We start from the raw sequence: 24,361 nt of genomic DNA on the forward strand, positions 1-24,361 counted from the left end.
GTGTTTGGGACCCTGCATTTGCACGGATTTGCAAGAAGTTGAGAAAGCTGCCGGAATAAGAAGCGTGAGGTCATCGGAATCCTCTAGAATCCAGGATTTGTCCTCCTCTGTGAGGAGTTGAAACCAGAGCAAATCCGGGATTCGTCTCCCTTATCCCAACCAATTCTCAAATTCGCTGTTTTCTGGGATTTTATGCTTGTTTTCACGTTTGATTCATCTCCCTTATCCCAACCAATTCGCAAATCCGTCAAACCCAAATAACCACCTCCGACGCCCTCTCACTTCCTCCGACACCCTCCTCCCAAACGCAGCCTAATCTAAGTTCATGGCTTCCCTTTATTCAACCTTGTTTTTCCTTGTTACGGTTATGCTCATGATGCAGTGCAAGGGCCAACCAACACGCCCAGCGTGGCTAAGCAATGCCACGGATGAAGCTGCTTTGCTCTCCTTCAAGTCCTACGTCACCCATGACCCTTATGATGCATTGTCGAGCTGGGGCACCAATGCTTCCTTTTGCAGTTGGGACGGAGTCTGGTGCAGTCGCCGCAGGCAGAGAGTCGTAGAATTGAACCTCACCGGAATGTTACTGGAAGGTACACTCTCTCCGCGCATTGCCAACCTCTCCTTTCTACGTGTTCTTGATCTCAGAAACAACTCATTCCACGGCAATCTCCTTTCCATTGACTTCGGTGGGTTAGTTCGCTTGAGAGTTCTTCGGTTGTCTGTGAATCAACTGGAAGGATCAATTCCACAGAGTTTGAGCCATTGCCAGCATCTTCAATCACTCATTCTACCCTCTAACAAGTTTGGAGGAAGCATTCCTACATGGCTAGGGAGTCTGCCAGATCTTAGCATTCTGAGTCTTAATAACAATTCTTTCAGTGGCAACATACCTGATGATTTGGGGAGTTTATCAAGTCTCGAGTCCTTGTACCTTTCCACCAATAAGCTCGTGGGCACCATTCCGCTGGCCTTTGGAAACCTTTCAAGACTTGAACAGATGCATTTGGAACACAATGAGCTCACGGGCATCATCCCACTTTCATTCAGCAACCTCTCAAAACTTGAAATGCTTGATTTGTCATTCAACTCCTTGAGGGGAGGCATACCAAATGATTTGGGAGGCCTATCAGATCTTAGGAATTTAAATCTTGGTTATAATCTTGAGCTAGGGGGCACCATTCCACCTACCCTGGGGAACCTTTCAAAACTTGAACAGCTTTATTTGTTCAAGAACAACCTAAAGGGTAGCATACCTTGGGAATTGGGAAACCTAGCTGCTATGCAAAGATTGGTCCTAGGATGGAATGTTCTGGAAGGTGCAATTCCACGTTCAATATTCAATATTTCTTCCCTTCAACTACTAAAGTTAACCGACAACCGTCTATCCGGGTCGCTTCCAGAAGACATGGGCCAAACACTCCCTAATCTTCAAGAACTCTACATAACAGATACTCCTGTAAGTGGCCAAATACCTGCTTCACTCCCCAATGCATCTATGCTCACAATAATTGAGCTAGGAATGAATGGTTTGAGTGGCCCAATTCCCGTGAAATTGGGCAATTTGCCGTACCTCCAATCTCTCAAAATTTGGCAGAATAGTGTAACCAGTGATTTCGAGCTTTCCTTCATTACCTCTTTGACAAAGTGCAGGCTTCTTAAAACCCTGAGTGTAGCTGAAACTCAAATAAAGGGCATCCTTCCGGCTTCCATGGGAAACCTATCAGCCAATCTCAACACCATTGAAATGTCGGTAAACCTGATTCAAGGTAGTATTCCATCGGGGATAACTAACCTGACCAACTTGATCGTATTGTCGGTGGGCGATAACAACTTGAATGGAGTTCTTCCGGAAAATATCGGACTGCTGCACAAGTTGCAGATATTATCATTTGCTAAAAATATACTGGAAGGTCCAATCCCATCTCAAATTTACCATTTGGAGAACTTGGGTGAGCTACATCTTTTCCAAAATAAATTTTCTGGGTCGATATCAAACTCCATACACAACCTCACTAACCTTGCAAAACTGAGACTAAGTTCTAACAATCTATCATCAACGATCCCTTCAAGCCTCTGGAGCTTAAAAGGGCTACAAATTGTGGAATTATCGGAAAACTCTTTGACTGGGTCGCTCCCCATGGAGGTGGGTAACATAGATGCAGTGTACAGAATGGATTTATCAGCAAACAAGTTGTCAGGAAACTTGCCTACCACATTGTCAAGGTTGCGAATGCTTCAGGATCTTAACCTTTCATGGAACTCGTTCGACGGCGTTATTCCACAACCATTTGACAATCTGGTAGACATTCAATCTCTGGACCTTTCTCACAATTTCTTATCCGGTACGATTCCGAAGTCTCTGGAGTCGCTTAAATCTCTAAAGATTTTGGATCTTTCCTTCAATCGATTGATGGGAGAAATACCGAATGGTGGAATATTTGCGAACTTAAGTGCGGACTCTTTCAAAGGAAACTATGCACTATGCGGAGCTCTCAAATTTCAGGTACCCATGTGTTCTTCAAAGAAAAGATCAAGAGCCAAGAAGATTGTCATATGCACTGTTTTGGGTTCTGCGCTGATCATCATTTTGTGCATATCGACTCTAATACTATGTCTAAAGAAAAAGAAAAAGCAACTTCCTGCAGATGAGTCACCAAGAGTCGGGCATCAGATGATCTCATACGCTGAGCTATTGCGTGCAACCAATAACTTTAGCGAATCCTATTTGCTTGGAAAGGGAGGCTTTGGTTCAGTGTACAGAGGAACACTTTTTGATGGAACTGTTGTTGCTGTGAAGGTTTTCAACATGATTGTAGAGGAGGCGATGAGTAGTTTTGAAGCAGAGTGCGAGGTTATGCGCAAGGTTAAACACAGAAATCTTGTCAGAATCATAACTTCGTGTACCAACCTCGACTTCAAAGCATTGGTTTTCGAGTACATGCCTAATGGAAACCTCGACGGCTGGTTGTTCTCGAGCAGCGGTAGATGGCTGAGCCTCCTTCAAAGAGTGGATATAATGATCGACGTAGCATGCGCCATCGAATATCTGCATCATGATCACCCAGAGCCAATCGTTCACTGCGATTTGAAGCCAAACAACATTCTTTTGGATGATAACATGACAGCGCATGTTGCGGACTTTGGAATTGCGAAGATGCTGCTAGGGAACAAGTCTTCAACTCTCACCTCTGCTCTTGGCACGATGGGTTATATTGCACCAGGTACGACGAGCGCTCCTCTTCCTTTCCATGGGACAAATTTCAAAGCAGATGCATGTTTCCCATCCGAATTAGGGTTCCTCTTCCTGCCCAACAACAAAGGGAAGAAGTTATCAGAACAAGAGGCCATGCTGAAAAACTTTCCAACACCGTGATGCCTAATGGTATGGGAGGGAGGATCAACCTGCTTGTCCCTTATATGTTAGCAGGTCAATCTGGGAGAGCGGATCGAATAAAACGATGGGTGACATTAACAATGTCATCCAGCAGCCAGAACCGTTAATCCCGCCCCCTCTGCTGTAGCTCAGTTCAAGGAGGACCCAGCCAAGATGGGATTAACAGTTCTGGCTGCTGGGTGACACTGCTAATGTCACCCCGCGTTTCATACGAACCGCTCTCTCAATCTGGGGCAGACCCAATTCGTAGGACAGTTGGAACTGAACTACTCTTGAGTTCTTGACCCAAAATTTCCCTTCCCCAACCATTGGGGACTTGATTCATTTGTACCCTTACCATGACATATCTAAATCGTATGATACATATGATCTAATATAGATCCTATGGCCAGACCCAGAACGAAACTTGAGTTTGATTTTAGTCCTAAATTTCAAACTTGATCCAAAACCTTGTCTGAAGAAACCTGAACAGAATCGACCCAACCCACTTTTGTTTTTTTATTTGCCATTAACTCTGTGCATAACAATGGATTGGGCGTTAATTCTTGACTTTATTTGGTTTATTGATAATTTTAATCCATGAGCGTAAATATGGGACAGAATTTGGCTTGGCCGGCAAGGTGTCCACCAAAGTTGATGTGTATAGCTTTGGGATTTTGTTATTGGAGACCTTCACAAGGAAGAAGCCTACTCATACCATGTTTGCTGGTGATCTTAGCCTGAGAAACTGGGTGGTTCAAGCTTTTCCGGATGCAATATCAAACGTCATTGATGACTCTCTTCTTACCGAGAACAACAGTGGGCAAGGAGGAACCGAGCGTTCAATGATGATGCACGAGATCTTCGTGTCAATTGTTGAGATTGGATTGTCATGTTCGAGGGAATCTCCAGAAGAGAGGACTACCATGAGAGAAGTGGTGGCCGATTTGAAGAGGATAAGAAAAAATTTTCAAGTTGCAAGAACTGAAAGTGCTTGAATGCACAACTGTAATTCAAATCTTTAAGGCAGGTTTCATGATCAGCTCAAGTGATTTACTGCAGATCAGGGGCGTAGCTAGGATTCATGTGAGGGGGGGGCAAACAGGGGTGTAGGAAAAAAAAAATTATTTGTGTGATAGTCGGGGGAAAAAAAAAATTGAGATAAAATAAAAAATGGCTACAATTATTAATAAAAATCTATTTCATATGGACAAATCAAACTATTTGCTGCAGTCAGGGCCGGGCTAGGACTGGACTGGGCTACAAAATGGATAAAAATCTATTTCATATGGAATCAGGGCTGGGCTAGGAATGAGCTTTTAAAAAAAAAAGCAAAAAAAATTAACTGTTTTGGGAGGCAGGACTGGGACACAAGGAAATTTTCAGAGGCACAGAAATTTGAGAATTGAGCGTTGTTCTCTGCAATGCATTGGACTACTTTTCGGTTTGTGTTGGTTATTTCTTCTAGTTTTTTTCTACTTTGTTCTTTTTTTTTAAATAATTTGACTAGTAGCTTAATGCTGGTCTTTGTGCCTCCTTGTCACCATCTTGGTAGTATTGTTTCTCTTTTGCTGTTAATATACTGCATGTCATTTTCTTTTTGTCTTAAGGCTGCGTTAGGGAGCTATGCGTCGGAGCTAGGTTGTGAATCCATGACGCACAGCTGCATTTGGGAGCAGCATTTAATCAAAACAATGACAATGGGGATGGCGTTGGCGTTGGCACCTCCAACACCCTCATCGATGTAGAAATACAACACCTACCTCCCAAGGTGGGTTTTGTGAAATCCACTAATGAACACCATCTTTGATACCCCAATGCCTCACTAACCCAACAACCACACAATGCTTGGATACCTGCGTGCACACATATGCACGCATGAAATATGCATGCATAGACACATATTCATGAACAAATATACATGCATGGGGACATTTTCATGGACAAATGCACTAAAGTACATGCATGACATGCATGAATGCATGTATGGATAAATACATGCATGGACACATGCATGAATAAATATATGCAAATACATGCATGAACATATTCATGGTCATGCATAGACACATACCAATAGACAAATACATGCATGGGCAAATACAAGCAACGCATGCATGGACAAATACATGCATAGACGCATATGCATGGTCATACATGAACAGATATGCATGGATAAATACATGTAGATATATGTCTGCATACATGCATGGACAATTATATGCAAATACATATATGGACACATATACATGATGCAAAAAGATGTAGTTTCTCGTATGCAATTTTCAGGCTGATGACAAATGGAAGAAATGGCTACAAAACTGAGCAAAATTAGTGCTGGCACATGACATAAAATAATAAAATTTCTATACTCAAGCAGCATAGCAGTACTGCACCTTAGACAGCTCAGCAAGGGAATAATGCTAAGCTAGAAAAGTGTAGCACCTACCTGAATTTGAGTATCATGTGGATTATTGACAGGCTGCTCCAACAAACCCTTTAGGGTACTGGTGCTAAATGCAACCTCTCCAGCAAGCGCCTTCACTTGATCAACAAGCAAATACATCTTATCTGTTGTTGACATGGTCTGCAGAAAAAACCACCGCTGATAAGGAGAGACTTCCTTCAATGCAAAATGAATAAAAAAGGGAAAAGAAAACAAGAATTAACTTCCAGTATAAAATAGCTCTCTGCAAAATACACACCAAGAAGACCAATATTTGTTGAAAATTGTGCCTTTCATATACACTGATTTTCAGAAAGTAATAGAAATGCATTATTAGCTTCCAGTATTAGTACTGGCAGTCTGGCATTAACTATGACAATATTACCAATGTTAACCGTTGCCATATTTTACCTTAAGGCTGACTAGTTGGTTCTTACTTTTCTTTCAAGTACAGCACAATTTCTAGTAATTCATTATCTATGACCACATCACAGAAGTTCTATAATCACCACATTTCTCCTTCACCTTATGAAACAGCTAACTAGTACTCAATTATATTAGGGCATGTTTGGTTTCATTCCCATGAGATTTGGAATCTCATGCAAATGAGAGAATGAATCTCATTTGCATAGCTAACCAAACATGTGATTTGAAATCTCATGCAAATGAGAGAATGGATCTCATTTGCACAGATAACCAAACATGTGATTTGGAATCTTATGCAAATAAGAAACTGAATGTCATTTGTAATCACATTTGAAGTGACTCTCACGTGATTCCAAATCACATGGTGGAATATGTGATTTGAAATAATGACTTCAAATCACATTTGATTCCATCTCATGTGATTTAAAATCACATGAGATGCAACCAAACATACCCTTCAAGTACAACACAATCACAAATAGTCCCTCCTTAGCTTCATATCATTCTGAGTGCTCAAAAGTTAGGTAGGTTATGCTAATTTTCTAAACTCAAAAAGGTGATACTTTCAGAATACAAACCGTTTTCATGAATAAAAAACAAACTTCCAGAATAAAAGTACTATATTGTCTATGGCTTATTCATCCTTTAATCCTTACATCGCCTAACCTTGTTTTGAGTTTTGAAGTTTGAACCATATGTAAGCCAACCAAACTAAGCACCTGCAAATGGAGACGGCACCAAAGTGCCAAATACATTCTACAAGTTTGAACATCAGAAAATTTTGTGAAGGTCCCTGGCATATCCTGGGCCTAGATTGCTAAAGTATATTCAGCCTGCACGACAGGTGGGCCAATTAAACTTTAACATCCAAACAAGCACAATCTAGTCTAGGTCAATTTAGGATCTCGTTCAGGCTCTCAACCCAATTCTCCTAACAGTTAACAACACTTGATCACCATACATAGGTGCCTATTTGTACACAACTTATGGTTATAGAAGTTTTGGTGACAAAGAAGCCAACATAAAACTAAAGGTAACTAAAGCAAAACCAACAGAAAATTAGCATGATACCAAATAAAATCCCCAAACTGCACAAGACATAAAGCCAAGGTGTATAGCATTTAAAACATGACAGATGACTGTTTGAGCTAAAACAGAGCCGAAATTTACATGCTGATTAAAACCAGCAAGCTACTAAGTTATATATCTATAAAACCAACAAACTTGAGACTAAAGAGCAGAGTAGAGCACCTCTTATGCTATCCCAAGTTCAGGTTTCCAATCAGCAAAGTGCTCAATATCAGTCCAGCTGCCTTGAGAGCCTTATACTCCTTTTATGAAACTCCTGGTTGTGAAACTGTAGATCAACTTCAAAAACTGAGAAAAGACTGAGGTACAACATTTTCACCATTCATAAAAACAGGGTTGCAGCATAAACTACTGCCTATGATTTTTTGTTATAGATAATATAGTACTATTAAGAGTAGTCAAAATTTTCGCTATTCAAAGTTGCTAAAATAAGGCAAGAAGAGAATCTAATAAAGAATATAACCGCAAGAAAATGATGGAGACTTTCCTTAATCTGGTCCTTCAAAGTGGACAAACGCAAGGTAGCTAAAATGAGAAGATCATTGGAATTTGGAACCCTGTCTCAAAAAAAGCACAAGCTTAAAACAAATGTGTGTGTGTGTTTTATAGATTAATATACATAGAAAAAAAAATTTCATTGATTAAAAAATAGAGATGCGGATGCTTAGATGGATGTGTGGAAATACAATAAAAGATAAGATTCGGAACGAAGAAATACGTAAGAAGGTAGGTGTTGCACCCATTGAAAATAAGATGCGAGAGAATCGTTTACGGTGGTTTGGACATATTCGGCGAAGGCCTAATGATGCTCCAGTTAGAAGGTTGGAGAAATGGGAAAATATATTAGTTAAAAGAGGTCGGGGTAGGCCTAGGAAGACTTGGATGGAGATGATAGGAAAGGATATGAATGCTTTGAACCTCACCGAGGACATGGCGTTGGATAGAAATGATTGGAGGAAAAGGATTCATGTGGAAGACCCAAAATGAATTTCTTTTTTGGTTCATATCGCTGACCCCAATTGTTTTGGGATGAAGGCGTAGTTGTTGTTGTTGTTGTAAAAAATAGAGAATATTTATCCTTGCATCCTTTTTTTCAAAAGTTTTGAAACTTTCATCACATGTGGGGGTGTACCCTTATCTTTGTGACATAGCTAGCCATTATGGAACCCCATAATTTTTTCATGCAAACATTGCTTAGCATGAGTCAGCACCACACAACAAAGAGACCGATCAGTACCCAAACATCTCATCTTGTTTGGAGGATAGATTACAAATATCATAGAGGCTAACTCTCACATATCCATATTTTTATATGTAAAGCAGAAATACTTATTTAGTTGATTGATAACAGACATCCATGAAGCAAGAAGCAGTGATAATCAGAACTCTTCAGACAGATGAGCAATGAGTATCATCTTCTAACTGAGATGACATGCATCTGACACTTCCATAACATTTATCATACTTGAATATTTCATATATGGCGAATTAGAAACTTCCCATCTTCATGATCTTAACTCACCATGCTTCCTGAAAACACCTACATCTTAGTTTTACACTTTGGATGTGCAGTGTAGATATACAAGAAGTACATTACCTGAAAACAATATTGGTTGTCAACATCATTGACAACATGGCTGTTTGCTGGACAAGCTCATTCAAATAACAAAACAACATGATGCTTGATGCCACAGATAATATTTAGCTCCATAAAGCCAAGAAAGTCTGCCATGTCATATTCTTTCAGGGAATGCACACAATTTTACCTTTTATCTAAGATTTCAAACAATAAATGGTCCTTAGAATGCCGGATTTCAATCTCCCATATTTGAACTAATAAGCAATATGCTTCCATATATAATACGGGGCAATTTTATAGAGAAATGGGTGCAACATTTTTAGCATTGGTAACAACTGGCCAGTGCACGAGGTCCCCTTGCCCAACTATGTCTTCCAATTTCCCACTTACAATTCCAAACTATAAGCTTTGAGAATCCTGACCAAATGGAATCCTAGATTGATTATAATCAAAACCCAGCATCTATTTCAGGTACCATCTTTTTTGTTGTTTTCTTCCTCATTCTGGAGAACAAGCAAGTTATAGTTTCCTCATAGAACATTCCTGCAAAGGACTAAAACTGTATCTCTTAATGCCTTAATGTCTGGAATACCACACCCAGGAAAGTCTAAATGGAAAAAATTGATCGATGACCCATGAGTAAGGTGACATGCAAATTTAACGACATATATCATCAAACAAAGCACACTAATGCTCAGCAAAAGAAATTAATAGTTGGCCTAGTGATCTATGTGTTAAAATGTATCATTCAACATTTGTAATATTATATATATTTCATATATATAAAGGATAATACATATTCATATATGGTATATATGCATATGTATTATCCTAATTATATATATATAATATATATTTCTCTATTTATAGGCATAGGGGTAGTTTAGATATTTCACAGTTTTACGCATATTCCATTTGGAATATGTTTGTAATTTTACTTTTAATTTTCTTTTTTAGTTTTCTCTTTTTTGTGGTTTGCGCCACCTAGGGAGGCTCCCAACGACTCCTTTGGGAGCCCCCTAGGTGGCTCCTCTCTTGTGTTATAAATAGGGGTCTCCCCCTTGTAATTCCTTCACTCCTTGGAGGAGCTTATGCTCCATTGTATAGGGTTTTTACCCTCTTCTTCTTATTTCTTCAATAATATTCAACTTATGACTTTATGTCATATTTACCCCTTTTATGGGTTTATGTATTAGCACATGATGTGCTTGTACTGTTCCCTTGAGTGGGTATATTCGCACTTAATGTGCATGTGTATGGGTTCATTATCGAACCTAAAGTATTCAAAGTCACTTTCTAACATGGTATCAGAGCCCGGTTACGATGGGGTTGTCTCTTGGCGCAACGGAAAGCGTGGTGCTCAAGAAATGGTGAAGTATTCATTGTCCTTCTCTTTTTTCTTAAGTTTTCGGTATGTATCTCTTTTCTTAACATATTATGCATTATGAAACTATTTTTTGCATATGTAATGTTTATAATAGTTGAATCACCTCTTTTCACATTTCGCATGTTCAAAATTTTTTAAAATATCTCCTTTTAAATTTAGTAAACTTGTTTTGCTATTCAAATATATAATTCTTGTTTATATGTTTATCGATTACTAATCGCATATAAATAGTAATTTATGTTCTTTCTTAAAATTGTCTTCAATTATGTGGGATTTATGATGATTACATAAGTATTTCATAAATTAACTTTTAAAGATTATATATGATCTCTTGATTAATGATCTTTGTTTAAAAAATCTTTTCTCTCATATAAAGTCTAATTTGGTTTTGAGTTCCTCTCTTTTTTATGGATTTTAGTGCTTTTTTTTTTAAAAATCTTGATATAATTCTTGTATAAGAATCTCTCACATATAAATCTTTGTTATGAATCCTAAGTAGTTATTGTTAATGATAACTATTTATGAGAACTTCTAAAGATGTTTCAATGGTTTTGGTTTAGTTAAAGGATTTTGAAAAATTATTTGTATGTTATATGAAACATTGTGTTCATTAGGAAAGATCTTTTAAAATCTTCTCACACTATATAGAATGCATAATGCATCTATTGCATCCTTTGGTATAAAAGATTTCATTAATTTTTGAGTTTTCTTCTAATGATAGAACTTTACAAACATGTTTGTTTGTATTTTTCATATAAAGTTTCAAAACCTCTTGATTGTATCTCTAAGGATGCCTACATTGGCCATAATATGGTCTTCTTTGTCTTAAATTGCATTTATCAAGCATATAATTACATAATTAAAGCTTGAGAGTCTCAAGCATTTGCTTCCATTTTATGAAATACATGCATTATCGCATGTTTATTATTTATACGTTTTTTTGTATTTTGTTCAAGTGTTGTGTGAGTGCTTTCGTGCACTTCTTCTATAAAGTATTTATGCTTGTATGTGTATTGTCTCTTCGTAGACATTTTCACATGGTACTCTCTTTTCAATAAAGAGATGTTTTTATTGCCTTCTTTAGGGCGTGTGTTTATTTTCTATGAATTTGTAAGATTGTTTCTTTTATCATTATAAATGCTTCCGCAATATCTTGGTACATGTTGTCCTAAATTTACACATTTAAGATTATTGTCATTTTACATCTTGGTATACATATAATTGCAACTTATAAAGGCTTGAATTGTTTCTTGGATTATTCCAATTCCTTTCTCACACATGACATAGCTTAAATATTTCATGTTGTGTTTATTGAGTCTTTTGATAATGATCATGATTGAACATAATTTTCGTATTTATTATAAGGCATATTGTTGTGATTAATTATGTTGGACCTTTGAATCGGCCCTCTTTTTAAAATCACATATTTGGAAAATGATTTTCTTAAGTGTTCATTGCCTTCTTATGACATTTATTTATATTCATCACATGTTATTTAATGCATTAATCTTTTTTTTATGGCCTTATTGTTATATTAGAGATAATTGTTAAGATGAGTTAAGGGCACCTTGTGTTATGTCATTTTAGATTGTCCACTTGCCATATTATAGATGGTGATTGAGGTGAGTTATGGGCACCTTAGGACTCTAGAATGATTTGGTATATGATCTCTAATTATGAGTGTGTCACTCATTGTTATGTCATTTTAGTTTGTCCACTTACCATATTATAGATGGTGGTTGAGGTGAGTTATGGGCACCTTGGGACTCTAGAATGATTTGGTATATGAGTGTGTCACTCGTTTGATGTTGGCCATTGATCTTTTGGATGCTCTTATTTAAATATAAATGTGATGAATATATGATGTTTGAAACCTTAAAATGTTTTAAGGTTTATTAAAATCAAGGTTTTTGGGATTATTGCCCAACCTTTTATTGTTTATGAATCTTATGAGCGCATTTGCACATTTATGTTTTGTGCTTTTGTGCACAAGTGTTCTTGGTGTGTGTATATTCACACATTTATTCCAATATATTGTTGTTATGGGTATTCTTTTTGAAGAATATTGTTCTATTGATTCAAGGTTTTATATATATGTTTGTCACTACAAGTTTTATTGCCTCAAAAGTCTTCTCTTTTTATAACTCTTATCTATGTGTCATCATATGTAGACAAAAATTTTATTACACCTTTGTGTGTTGATAGCCCTTTGTTGGCTTTGTTTCTCTAGGTCTAGTAGTTGAACACACTTATCTTGAGTGTTATTATATGTAGACAAGGCACATTAATTCACACCATGGTGTGTGGTTTTAGCCTATGATGGCATTTGTGTCATTGTTCTAGTCGCTGAGATGTATGCCCATGGTTGGCTTATTTCACTCATTTCAAGTGTCATTTTATGTAGACAAGAGATGTATTGTGTTTTTTAGCCCATGGTTGGCTTAATACTCTTGTTCTAGTAGCTGAACATACTTGATCTTGAGTGTATTTTTACGTAGGCAAGAGATGTTTTTTGTCCATGTTGGCGTGTATTCTCTTGTTCTTGTCGTTGATGCACTCATTTCAAGTATTATTATATGTAGACAAGAGGTATTTTTACACACCTTTGTGTATGTCATTTGGCCTTTAATGTCATTTTATTTATATTCTTGATCTAGTAGCTTATACATTTGATTTACGAGTTTTTGGAGGACTAATGAGGTAGTTGCTTGTAGTGGATGAACTACTATTGAAAATTGCTAAATTTCACTCATAACTTGTGTCTTAAGATACAAGTGAATCATTTCCATGATATGTTTTTAAATCAAATTGATATTTTAGCATTTAATCTATATATGAAGTGCTTACAGTTTTTCGGCATCTTTTGTATTTGATATGCAAAATGAGTCTTTTGTCTCAAATGATATTCATTCTTGAATCTTGGGTGGATGCTTTAATATATCTAGTTAAATCATGCTTCTTATATATGACATTCTGTTTGACATAGATCTTCGCCCTAAAGATGTGAAAAACTCTATTGTTAATCTATGTGTGTTAAAATTATAAAGCCCCTTGAAGTTCATATTCATCATGCTTTTGAAACATTTGCATCCGTGTTCATTTTGACTAAAGTATGTTTGGAGCATGTTCATTAATAATTTTTAAGTGTTAATTCATTTCATGATAATATATGCATATGCTCATCATGGCCTTTTAAGGCCCTCATTCAATAAAACATGTGTAGCTTATGCCTCTTCGTAGGCTTATTGTGGCGTCCCTTAGTGAACCATTTTGTTATTTCCCATTATGGGGTTGTGATTGTCCAATGATGGACCTTATGAATGCATTATGCATTCTTGCAATTCATTTCCGCTCACTCTTTAACATGATATTTGATTTTTGAAACTTTGGTTTTCTAAATTTTCTTTTCATGCTAAAGTAATTATTCTATTATGCATAAATTTTGCACTTTGTTAGGAATGTTCTTTTTTTAGTAAAGTGCAAAGATATTTTTTACTTGTTCTTTGTTGTTGTTCCTCAGGATCTTGAAGATAAGAGGAAAAGAAGTACCTTGGATAGATCATGGAAGGTGCTCATCGTTAAAGACGTTGGAGGAAGACATTTGCAATGGCATTCATACTGAAGGCTCTTGAAGCCTTGAGATTCTGCCTCTTGCTTTCTTCAATCTTTTTGTTCTCCCACGCAAAGCTTGAGGGGGGGTGTTAAAATGTATCATTCAACATTTGTAATATTATATATATATTTCATATATATAAAGGATAATACATATTCATATATGGTATATATGCGTATGTATTATCCTAATTATATATATAAAATATATATTTCTCTATTTATAGGCATAGGGGTAGTTTAGACATTTCACAGTTTTACGCATATTCCATTTGGAATATGTTTGTAATTTACTTTTAATTTTCTTTTTTATTTTTCTCTTTTTTGTGGTTTGCGCCACCTAGGGAGGCTCCCCAAAGAGTCGTTGGGGAGCCCCCCAACGGTCACAAATGTGACCGTTGGGGGCTCCCAACGACTCCTTTGGGAGCCCCCTAGGTGGCTCCTCTTTTGTGTTATAAATAAGGATCTCCCCCTTGTAATTTCTTCACTCCTTGGAGGAGCTTATGCTCCATTGTATAGGGTTTTTACCCTCTTCTTATTTCTTCAATAATATTCAACTTATGACTTTATGTCATATTTACCCCTTTTATGGGTTTATGCATTAGCACATGATGTGCTTGTATTGTTCCCTTGAGTGGGTATATTCGCACTTAATGTGCATGTGTATGGGTTCATTATCGAACCTAAAGTATTCAAAGTCACTTTCTAACACTATGGATGACAATTGAGCCAACCAAAACATGCATCAATAGAGAGTTGTACTCTAGTGCTACACAATTAGTTATAGTCATCAAAGGGAAGGAACATATCTAAAGAGAACAAAGAAGTGTTTGATACACCAAATACTTCTGTTTATATTAACTGTAAAATACTAAACTATGTTTTACAAACGCCAACATGAACCACCATGAGAATTTCCATTTAATAAGTACATTTTTTTCTACACAAGAACTACATTGTGATGTTCTATTCATATTAAAATTAATCAATAAAGGGTATCCATGAAGCCTTTCAACTCTTTCAAGCTGTAGCAAGTATAACCATGTCCATGAGAGCCAAAATTGTTACCTAACCAGTAGAATGACATAGTGGTTTATGAGTAAAGAGCGAATGAAGCATGCCGAAACTATCTACTGACTAAGTATTTCTCTATCCATTCTGCCTCCTTTGCACAGTTAGACAGCTGACAAACTTAATCATCTACCAAACATCAATCCATCAAATTGATGAGAGTATCATCCCATCAAGCAAATGAGATGAAATCACTATCTTCATGGTGAGGCAAGCCACCTGCAACCACAATTCTTCCCATGACACATATAAACTCTCTGTGAATCAACAAACAAAGGTTCTCATCATTGCAAATGCTTCAATATCGGGCATGATTCATGGTGAGGAAGAATTAAGCACAGACACAACAAATTCGTTACACATTTGAAGAATCAAGGGGATTGAGCTCATTCAAGACTTAAACTTCCACTCCACCGGAGATAAGTGATCTAGTTTCTAGCCATAAGGGCACAGGGAGGCAAAGAAGGGATGTATGCTCCACGCAGTAAGGATGAATCACTTTCCCTATTGATTCTCTCCCAATTGGTCGTATCATATGTGGGATGACTTCACGGGTGAGGCCCCTGAATCCGCAGTTTCCAATCACAATGACACTTGCAATCAAATCCCAACGATACCATCAAGAGTGTGCGTCCAAGCCTCAGAACCACCAACAACCTTGGTGACAAACACCCTCCAAGAGTCGGCATCAAGAAGGACCCCTCTATTGAATGTAGCCAGAAGCACCTCTGTGATACCCTCCGTGTTCTTCCCACATAAACCATCAATTAGAACAGCAAAAGTAAACTTATTCGGCATACATTCTTTTTCAATCATCTCCTCTAATATCTTCACACCTTCATCGGCCTTACCCGATTTACAGAACCCCCCGATCAGCGTATTATATGTATGAACATTTGGAGTGCACCCCATCTCGATCATATCATCCCACAATCTCCCCGCCTCCTGCAACTCCCCATTCTCGCACATCCCTGATATAAGTGCATTGTACGTCAGAATGCTCGGTATCGAACCTCGCTCGAATTCGTTGAAGAGCTTCCTCGCTTCCTTGTGCTTCCCCTGCTTACAGAGCCAATATATGAGCGTGCTCGAGATTGCATTATCCGGCGTGCAATTCTTCTTCAACAGCCTCTTCCACAACGAGGACGCCTCGTCCACCTTCCCCTCGTGACACAGCAAATCGATAACCTTACAAGAAAGGGATGAACAAGGCAGAAACCTCCTCTCCAGCATATCGTTCAGTAGATTCAGTGCCTCCCCACATTTCCCCTCCCTACACAACGCTTCGATCACGACGCTATACGTAACGTCGTTAGGAAGAACACCATTCTCCTCCATGTCGTCCATAAGCTTCACGCCATCGATCAAACGCTTGTTCCTGCAATACCCGTCGATCAGAACGGTGTAGCTGATCGCGTCGAGAACCCACCCTTTGCTCCGGATCTCGTCGAAGATCTCCCTCGCCTTCTGGAGATCGCCGGCCGCACAGAGCCCGCCGAGGACCGTCGTGTAGGTCACCGCATTGGGGACGAACCCTTGCCTGGGCATCTCCTCCATGACCCGGAGCGCGGCGCCCAAATCGTTCATCTTGCAGAGCGCCTTGATGAGAATGTTGCACGAGAACACGTTCGGGACAACGCCCAATTTTCGGGCGTTCTTATACAGGAAATGGGCAAGGTCGAAGCGCTTCGTCTGGACCATGGCGTTGAGGAGAGTGTTGAAGGAGCGGACCGATCGATTGACGCCGAATTCCGGCATGCGCAGGAAGCACCGGACGGCCGGTTCGCGAAGCCGTAGTTGCGGATTGCGACGATGAAGACGATCTCGCTGCCGCGAACGCCCTCGGATTTCATCCTACGAAAGAGGGACTCCATGGTATCGAATTCGCGGGCGCGGGCAAGGCACTCGATCATGGCGGAGTAGGTTTCGGAGGTGTGGGAGAAGCCCTTGTGGTACTTGCCGGCGTGGTCGAAGATCTGGAGAGCGAGGTCGAGGTTCTACTGGCGGCTGATCATGCGGATGAGGCGACGAGGGGAGAGCAGAGAGGGCCACCCGGAGATGGGAGGGGTCACGGTGAAGGCGTCGAGGTTGGGCGCCCGGAGAAGGTCGGTTTGGTCGACAGAGAGGGTGTGGATGAGAGAGGGAGAGGGTGCGAGGAAGAGGCGTTTGCTGGGGAGGGAGTGGAGGTGGTGGCGCCATAGGTTCAGTGGGGGCATGGCTTTGCTCTCTCTCTCTAGTCTCTACTGTGGTAGGGAAATGGTTTGGGTTGTGGTTCAGTACTTGTGTGTATTTGGATTCATCGAATTCCAATGACGTAAAAGAAAGATAGTGAGAACCATCTCTCTCTAAAGTGTTTGCATAAGGAATTGTGTGGAATAGAATCCAATCCAATAAAAGAAAGGTGGTGAGAATCAGATGTCAACTCTCTCTCTCTCTGGGTCCAAGGAAACAAGAGACTGTCTTGAGTTTGACCAACTAGCGTATGATCGCCCGCTTGAGAGAAGGGGCATCGTACTTAGTAGGTGCTGCTGAAGCAGGAGCAAGAGAGAGAGAGAGAGAGAGTTGACGTCGAGGGAAAAAGCAAGGCTCTGGAATTTAGATCGTTTAATTCTTTCTATTCGTTTCACAGTGACCCATCTTTCAGATATCAGAATGAGTTTCCTTTTCGGCAAGAAGAAAACAACTGCAGGTATTTCTCCCTCTTCTCTTTCAATTCAATGCTGGCAACGAAAGTGTTGATGATCCAATCGGAGCGGCTTTCCGACAAGGAATTTCCATCGCGAATTAATCACAGGGCTTGGTCGAATTACAAGAACGAAGACCATCCCGATCCTTTGCCCAACATGTTTTTAGTAGTGCAGCAATTGCTAAAATCAATGTCTTGGGAAATTCAGTAGATGGAATCCGAATGGGTATCTTCTTATTAAACAGAATTACTTTAAATGCATAATTTCGATCTTAATATTATTTCTTCTACTGATAGGATTAGGAACTAACTTTGCCAAATTGACTTGGTTGGCAACGATAGAGGCAATGTGGACGAATTGCATTAATGAATCATGAATTTGAATGGCCGGATTCTATTCGTGGCTATCCTTGTATCGAGTCCATAATTGCTGCTACCTTTTCTTGTTTTCCGTCAAGAATTAGAAAAATTCGTGTGTGACGTTGACTATGGATGGGTTGGGTTTTGCATAGGGATTCTTCGGGGAAACAAGAGAATGATAGACAAATCAATTCGGGAGATTGAGCATGAGAGGCAGGGTTTGCAGGTGCAAGAGGAAGTTAATTGCTGATGTAAAGAAAACTGCAAAGCAAGAGCAAATAGTAATGTTCAATTAGCACTGCTTCTCAGTTTTCTTATAATTGTTTCATGGTATTCCAGTTCAATTGGCACTGCTTCTCAGTTTTATTATAATTGTTTCAAGGTATTACAGTTGCTTATGATATCTTCATATGTGTAGAATAACACATTTGCCTTTTAGACTGAAAATCTTGTTTTTGACAGTAAATATGCACGGCACATGGATCAACATTTAGTTCTTAATGTTCGCTGTGATAAGATGGCCATGAAATCCATCTGATTGCTCCTTGTTCGTATTTTTGCAAATACCTTTGAGACAGCACAACGGCAAATGCCATTGTTGAGAATGAGGGAGGCTCAGTTTGTTGTTTTCTTTTATCTGTTTTGTGCCATCTTTTGGCCTTTGGGTTGGAAGTTTTCACTTGTGACAGCTGGACTCTTGTTTTACAGGTGGGCTGGATCTTGCCACTGTCTTTAACCAACTCAGGGTGAATGACTATAACTTACATGTCTGACATTTTATCATAATTGGAAGAGACTGATAAATTAGTTGATTTTCACATATCCTGGGAGACCAGGGAATCACAGCTTGTTTCAAGAAGTTTAAGACTTTTTTTTTGCTTTTTTTGGGCCTGAAATTTTTGTTAGGTTGGCTTTAGATTAATCATTTTTCGACGATTCATCTGAAATGGTCGGCACAAGGCCTCAAGAGTTTGTTCAGCCAAAATTTGGACAATCCTGATGATACTCTTATCTGGACGTGATTGCAAGTTTTAGGAAATGGTGGTACTGCCAGCTACTATACTGCCAAAATAATATGCTATTTTTCTTTTTCTTAAACATTAAAAAGAAGTTTGGTTTGGTCATGGTCAGTCTTATCCATTTCTTTTTACTTTAGAACTTTCTATTACTTTTTGCTTCTACTCATTTTTGTAGAATAAGTAACGCTATGCTACATGAAAAAAATAAGGTTATGTCAATGGCTTTATATCAGTCATATACTGCATTGTTACTGCTGCATTGTATCTTCATATTTACTATTCTTAATGGAAACCCTAATAAAATGGTTGTATCCTTTATCGTGTAGTGGTATCTGCATGAGATATTTATGATAAGAAATTTCCTGGATTTTAGGGCATGCTCTCTCATGAAGGTGAGAATGATTCTCATTTGCCCCATTTTCACATTCAAGCAAATGTGAGAGAACACGACAATGAGGCTCAAAATCATATTTAGGGCTGTTTTACTCACTTCCCATGCAATTTCTGAATACATTGTCCAGCATGTGATTTGGAAACATGTGATTTTGAATTATTTGAGATGGAATGACATGTGATTTGGGTTTACATGAGATGCAAGCAAACATGTCCTTAGACCTTGAAATTTTCTCGCAAAGTGATTACAGATTTAAGCAGCTGTACTTATGGTCATCTTGAGTTCATTCTTTTGAAACTTCTGAGATTATTCATGTGATACATAGGAAAGTACTGATGTTCAACTGCTGATGTATAACACTGGTGCTGATTAGGTATGGGTTGACAACAGGTCAGGCTCATGGACCTAACGGGCAGGATGTGGGGCAGGCATCTGGCAACAGGCTTGGCCAGCTCAGTCAACAGCCCCTCAACACATCAAATTAACAAGCCAGGCTAGCCCGTTGCTCATCCCCTGATTACGGATTCTTCATAAATGAGATGAAATGTCAGTGGTTGCTAAAACATGGATCAGAGAACTACTTATGTAGGTGTCGACATAAGTCCTCACAGAGTAACATGTTGGGTTAAATGCCAACTGTAAGTGTAATCATTTACTAATTGCATGAAACATCTCTGCCCTAACCTCTTACGAGTTTTTTAATTCTGGTGATTATAACTGAAAACCCATTTGGCATTCCACAGGTGCATGGTTTTGAATTCATCTTGGACGGTCATAGTATTTTGCAGTGAAGGATAATGAAAGGGATAGAGTAGCATGCTTGTTGCTCATCAATTTTTTATGTGCTTTGAGCTTTTACATTTAAAAAAAAAAACAAGAAAAAGTGATTGCAAATGTGCCAGGATTTATTGCAAATGAACTGCATATGGACCGTTTTGGGATGAAGGCGTAGTTGTTGTTGTTGTTGTTTGAACTGCATATGGACCATGTGTTTGGAAGATGATTTAGCAGTGAGTTCATCCACTAAATTATGGAAATTTGGTTAAGGATTTTGGTTTAAAGTTTTTACATGAATTTTTCCAAAATGATAAATGATTTGATTTATAGTTATTCAACATCTCTCTCTCTATGGTTTTATTTATTTCAAAAGGGTCATCTAATAAATGAAACTATATACGAAGTTATGTAGATTCTTCTACATGCGAGTATAAGTGGAAAAGAAATAAGAGCATTGGTTAGTACTTGGTAGCAGTCTGTGAGTTGTGATGCTCTCTTGAAGTTCTGTATGTGTGAGTGCCTGTTCTGAACTTGAAGCAATACAAATGTATTAGGTGGGCAGTGGATTACTGCTAGGTGTGTGCTGACTGGCTATTGCATAGAAAAATGAAGGTTGAAGTATCCCAAGTTTCTTAAGTACCTCTACACCTGTATCATGATGTTATGGTTATCAAGCTGATGCTTATTAGAATAGAAACATCTGGGCGTATCATTTCCACTTTCCCTGAATACTATCTTTTCCGTAGTCTTTGAAGTTTAGTTTATACAAGAAATTTTAATGCATTCACATACATATTATCTGTTTGAAAACAATGTAAATGTTTTTGTCTTAAACTCAATGATGCACAGTCATTGGAATAATCTCATTGTATTTGAGTCCTTGCATCCACCTTTCAATATGTCATTACATTATCTCAACATGGTGTATGTGAATGGACTTTTGTATTTGTTTCTATTTTATGCATTAGCATGAATTTTCTTTTCAGGATGCTGTAAAAGTAATGGCAAAGGACCTTATTAGGACAAGGCATCAAATCACAAAATTCTATGCACTCAAATGACAGCTCCAAGGTGTATCTCTCAGAATGCAGGTCAGTCTGATCTCTCTCTCTCTCTCTCTCTCTCTCTCTCTCTCTCTCTCTCTCTCTCTCACACACACACACACACACACACATACACATACACAGGCAATTCCTCCCATACAAGTTACACATGCATGTGAATGCTCTGATTTTCTTATTTAAGGACACAATGAGTGGATGCTTTCATATTTGGTTTCAATTATGTTAATGAAATTTCAATCCTATTAAAACAAAATGAAATATTATGTGCTGATTGTTGAGGAAACAGAACAGAGACTTGCAAAAACAAATGGACGGATTGAGTCCTCCCCACAAGTGTGAATTGATGGAAACAATACGACGATGACAGTGGAAGAAATAAAACCAAACAAACAGCAGAAACAAAACAACACACAACGATTTACGTGGTTCCCTCTCAACTGAGGTACATCCACGGCGACCGATAGATCATCACCTTCCACTATCTTCAAACAAATATTACAAGAGTGGCCAAAAGGCATAAGCCTTGTAAACACACAAGGTGTAACGAAATGAACAAGAGGATATACCTCACTGAAGAACAAGGAACAAATGATCTGAAGAACCAGCTTGACGAAGTTGTCCTGAAAGAAGTGTAGCAGCACTTCTTGCTCTTGTTCTCTCTGCACCCTTTCGGTGCCCTAAAAGTGTTTCTCACACTTTCTGCCTTTTCGCGCTTGTGATCGTCGCAAAATTTTTCCCGTCTTCCCTTCCTTGCGGAAGAGAGAGAAAAATGCTTTTGCGATTCAAACTGACCGGAATTTGGAAAATTGAAATACTCGCCTCCGTTTTGAAAATCGCGGGAAAATCCATGGAATGGGGCTCGACCTGTCGGTACGAGGTTTGACCGTTCTTGCCGCCTTTAACAGGGGTAATCGAACCAAGGACCAAAATGTGCTTGACTTAGTTAAATCATCCAAATTGTGTTCTATCCTAAATGCACAGAGAATTCAGGCATGTGTTATGAGATTTTGTAAAAATGCAATTTGGAAAAGTATGATGTATGTTTTAGAAAACATTTGGAGTTGAAAAGCATTTCTCAGGAAAAAGGTGAAAAGTCAATTTCTCAGGAAACTCAGATGAAAAGGGTTTGAAATCTCGAGAAAATTTATGAAGTTTTGGGAAAATCATGAATAGATGAAAATCCTGAGAAAATGGAAGTAATTCTTAGGAAGAGGATGAACATTTGAAGGGAAATGCTTGTCAGAGAAAATCCCAACTTTTAAAAATTTTCTTTGAAAAATGATTGAAATTCGTTGGAAAACTCCTGTGGAGAAGGAGAATTGAAACTTGGGAAATTGAAATCCTGGGAATCTTAGCCTTGAAACCCTTGAAAATTGATTTTGATTCTTGAGAAAGATTGGGAAACTCCTTTTGAAAATCTTAAGAAAATAACATTTTCCAGGGAAAATCACGGGAAAACCTGACTTGAAAAATCCGACTTTGAAAATTTTAGAAGTTTCTTGAGAAACTGATTTCCATGGACTGAAGTTTTCTCGAGAAAATCATGAGAAAAGCAGATGATGCCGTGATACAGATGATTTGGATGCATGAATGCACTTTGAAAAGATTTTTTTTTTTTTGAGAAATTTGTTCGAAAAATGTGTATTAAGTTAAAGTAAATCCTTCACATATTCTGACTGTGGCCATGAATATGTTCAGAGTTTATTTGGGTTAATTCACAATATTTTGAAATTTGTAAATATGATGTGCATTTTTAAGATAGCCTAAGAGTGTAGGCTCAGTGTGACTAGTAGAAAGATGATGGATCTGGGTCTCGTCTTCCGACTAGGGCCGTAAATATGGACTCCACCGAGTTCATCACTCTCTAAGAGTTGGTGCACGTGTTATTCGTGTACATCCATGGTGATTTTGCAAAATGAGATATATGAATCATAGAATCAGGATATTACAAAATCAAACTACATGATATGCATCCTAACCTAAGCAGTAAAAGTAAATATTATTCCAAGCTTACATCTGATTATTACAATTCTGACGCAAATGAAATAAATAAAAAAAAAAAAATCAAAAGGATTCAGCATCTCCCGGACTTTTCCTGCAAAGTGAGTTAGCACCAAGGAATAACACGAAAGAGATTGGGAATCTCGTATTAATATCAATGCATTGATGATTATATACAGATTACAAGGGAAATGTCCATAGAACTGTAACACTGGAAGCATATATGGAATGTTTATGAAACTGCTTGGACGCCATGTATGAGGGATACTACATATACAATAGACCTAAATATAAAGCGAGAAAATGTGCATGATATTCATACAAAAAATGAAAAAGTTTATGACATATGTTAAGTATAGAATATACATGATAAGCAGTAAGAACATAGACTTAAGATGAATAATGAAAATATATATATATATACGATGCACCTTTTAATATACTCCCTAAATTACCAAGAAGGTGCTGGTGAACATGTATGGTAAGCTTACTGATATAGTGAGAAATACAGGATATGTTATGAATATCTAGACTAATGTGACATGAAAAGACTATGAGAGGTATCTTGAACATACAAATAAAAACATGGAGATGCATCAATGACTATACAAGGGTATTCCATGTCATGCAGAAATAATTATTAGTATGCTAACCTGATTGGGTGAATAATATGTTAGATATCCACGTGATGATGTGACTATGTTCACATTCAGCAAAATCAGATATTCTGCAGCCTACAGTCCAAAGACTGATTCCTGGATGTTGTGGCTTTAACACAGCCTACTTAGCCATGAAGCAATTATAGTAGGATGTTGTAAAGACCAAAACGGCTCTTACTTCACCTGCGATCAGCTTGATTTCAGTCATTTGGAGGGACTCAGACAAGCTGATGATGAATATTGCAACAGGGGATATAGGGATGAAGGCGTATGATACAAGATATAACAAGAGAAGGAATGTGGTATAGGGATCGAATATGAGAATATACCATAATATACAGACGACGGTAAAAAAAATTACAAGTGGTGTGTGCCAGTAGAAGAGATGTGCAGATGAACAAAACAGTGGGTGTGT

The 24,361-nt window shown here is 38.3% G+C and overlaps 1 protein-coding gene and 2 pseudogenes across 4 annotated transcripts; 2 read left to right on the top strand and 1 right to left on the bottom strand.

The window, feature by feature from the left end:
* On the top strand, positions 1-20,322 carry LOC149836175 (uncharacterized). 4 transcript variants are annotated; one of them, XR_016432398.1, is made up of 4 exons: positions 1-3,224; positions 3,998-4,820; positions 19,819-20,083; positions 20,189-20,322. XR_016432398.1 is itself a non-coding variant. In XM_090009039.1 (2 exons), exons 1-2 carry the CDS (start codon positions 326-328, stop codon positions 4,372-4,374), a joined length of 3,276 nt encoding a protein of 1,091 aa, XP_089865165.1. In that variant the 5' UTR covers positions 1-325; the 3' UTR covers positions 4,375-4,920. The 4 variants fall into 4 exon arrangements, 2 of the variants coding, with proteins under 2 accessions (XP_089865165.1, XP_089865167.1); XR_016432399.1 differs by having other exon boundaries at positions 19,836-20,083; XM_090009039.1 differs by lacking the exons at positions 19,819-20,083; positions 20,189-20,322 and having other exon boundaries at positions 3,998-4,920.
* On the bottom strand, positions 15,564-17,202 carry LOC149836176 (uncharacterized; annotated as a pseudogene).
* Positions 17,639-24,361, top strand: part of LOC149836177 (vacuolar protein sorting-associated protein 2 homolog 1-like) — a 22,700-nt pseudogene continuing 15,977 nt past the window's right edge.

The sequence above is a fragment of the Nuphar pumila genome, chromosome 6, assembly GCF_984573655.1.
Source record: "Nuphar pumila chromosome 6, dmNupPumi1.hap1.1, whole genome shotgun sequence".
Classification (NCBI taxonomy): domain Eukaryota; kingdom Viridiplantae; phylum Streptophyta; class Magnoliopsida; order Nymphaeales; family Nymphaeaceae; genus Nuphar; species Nuphar pumila.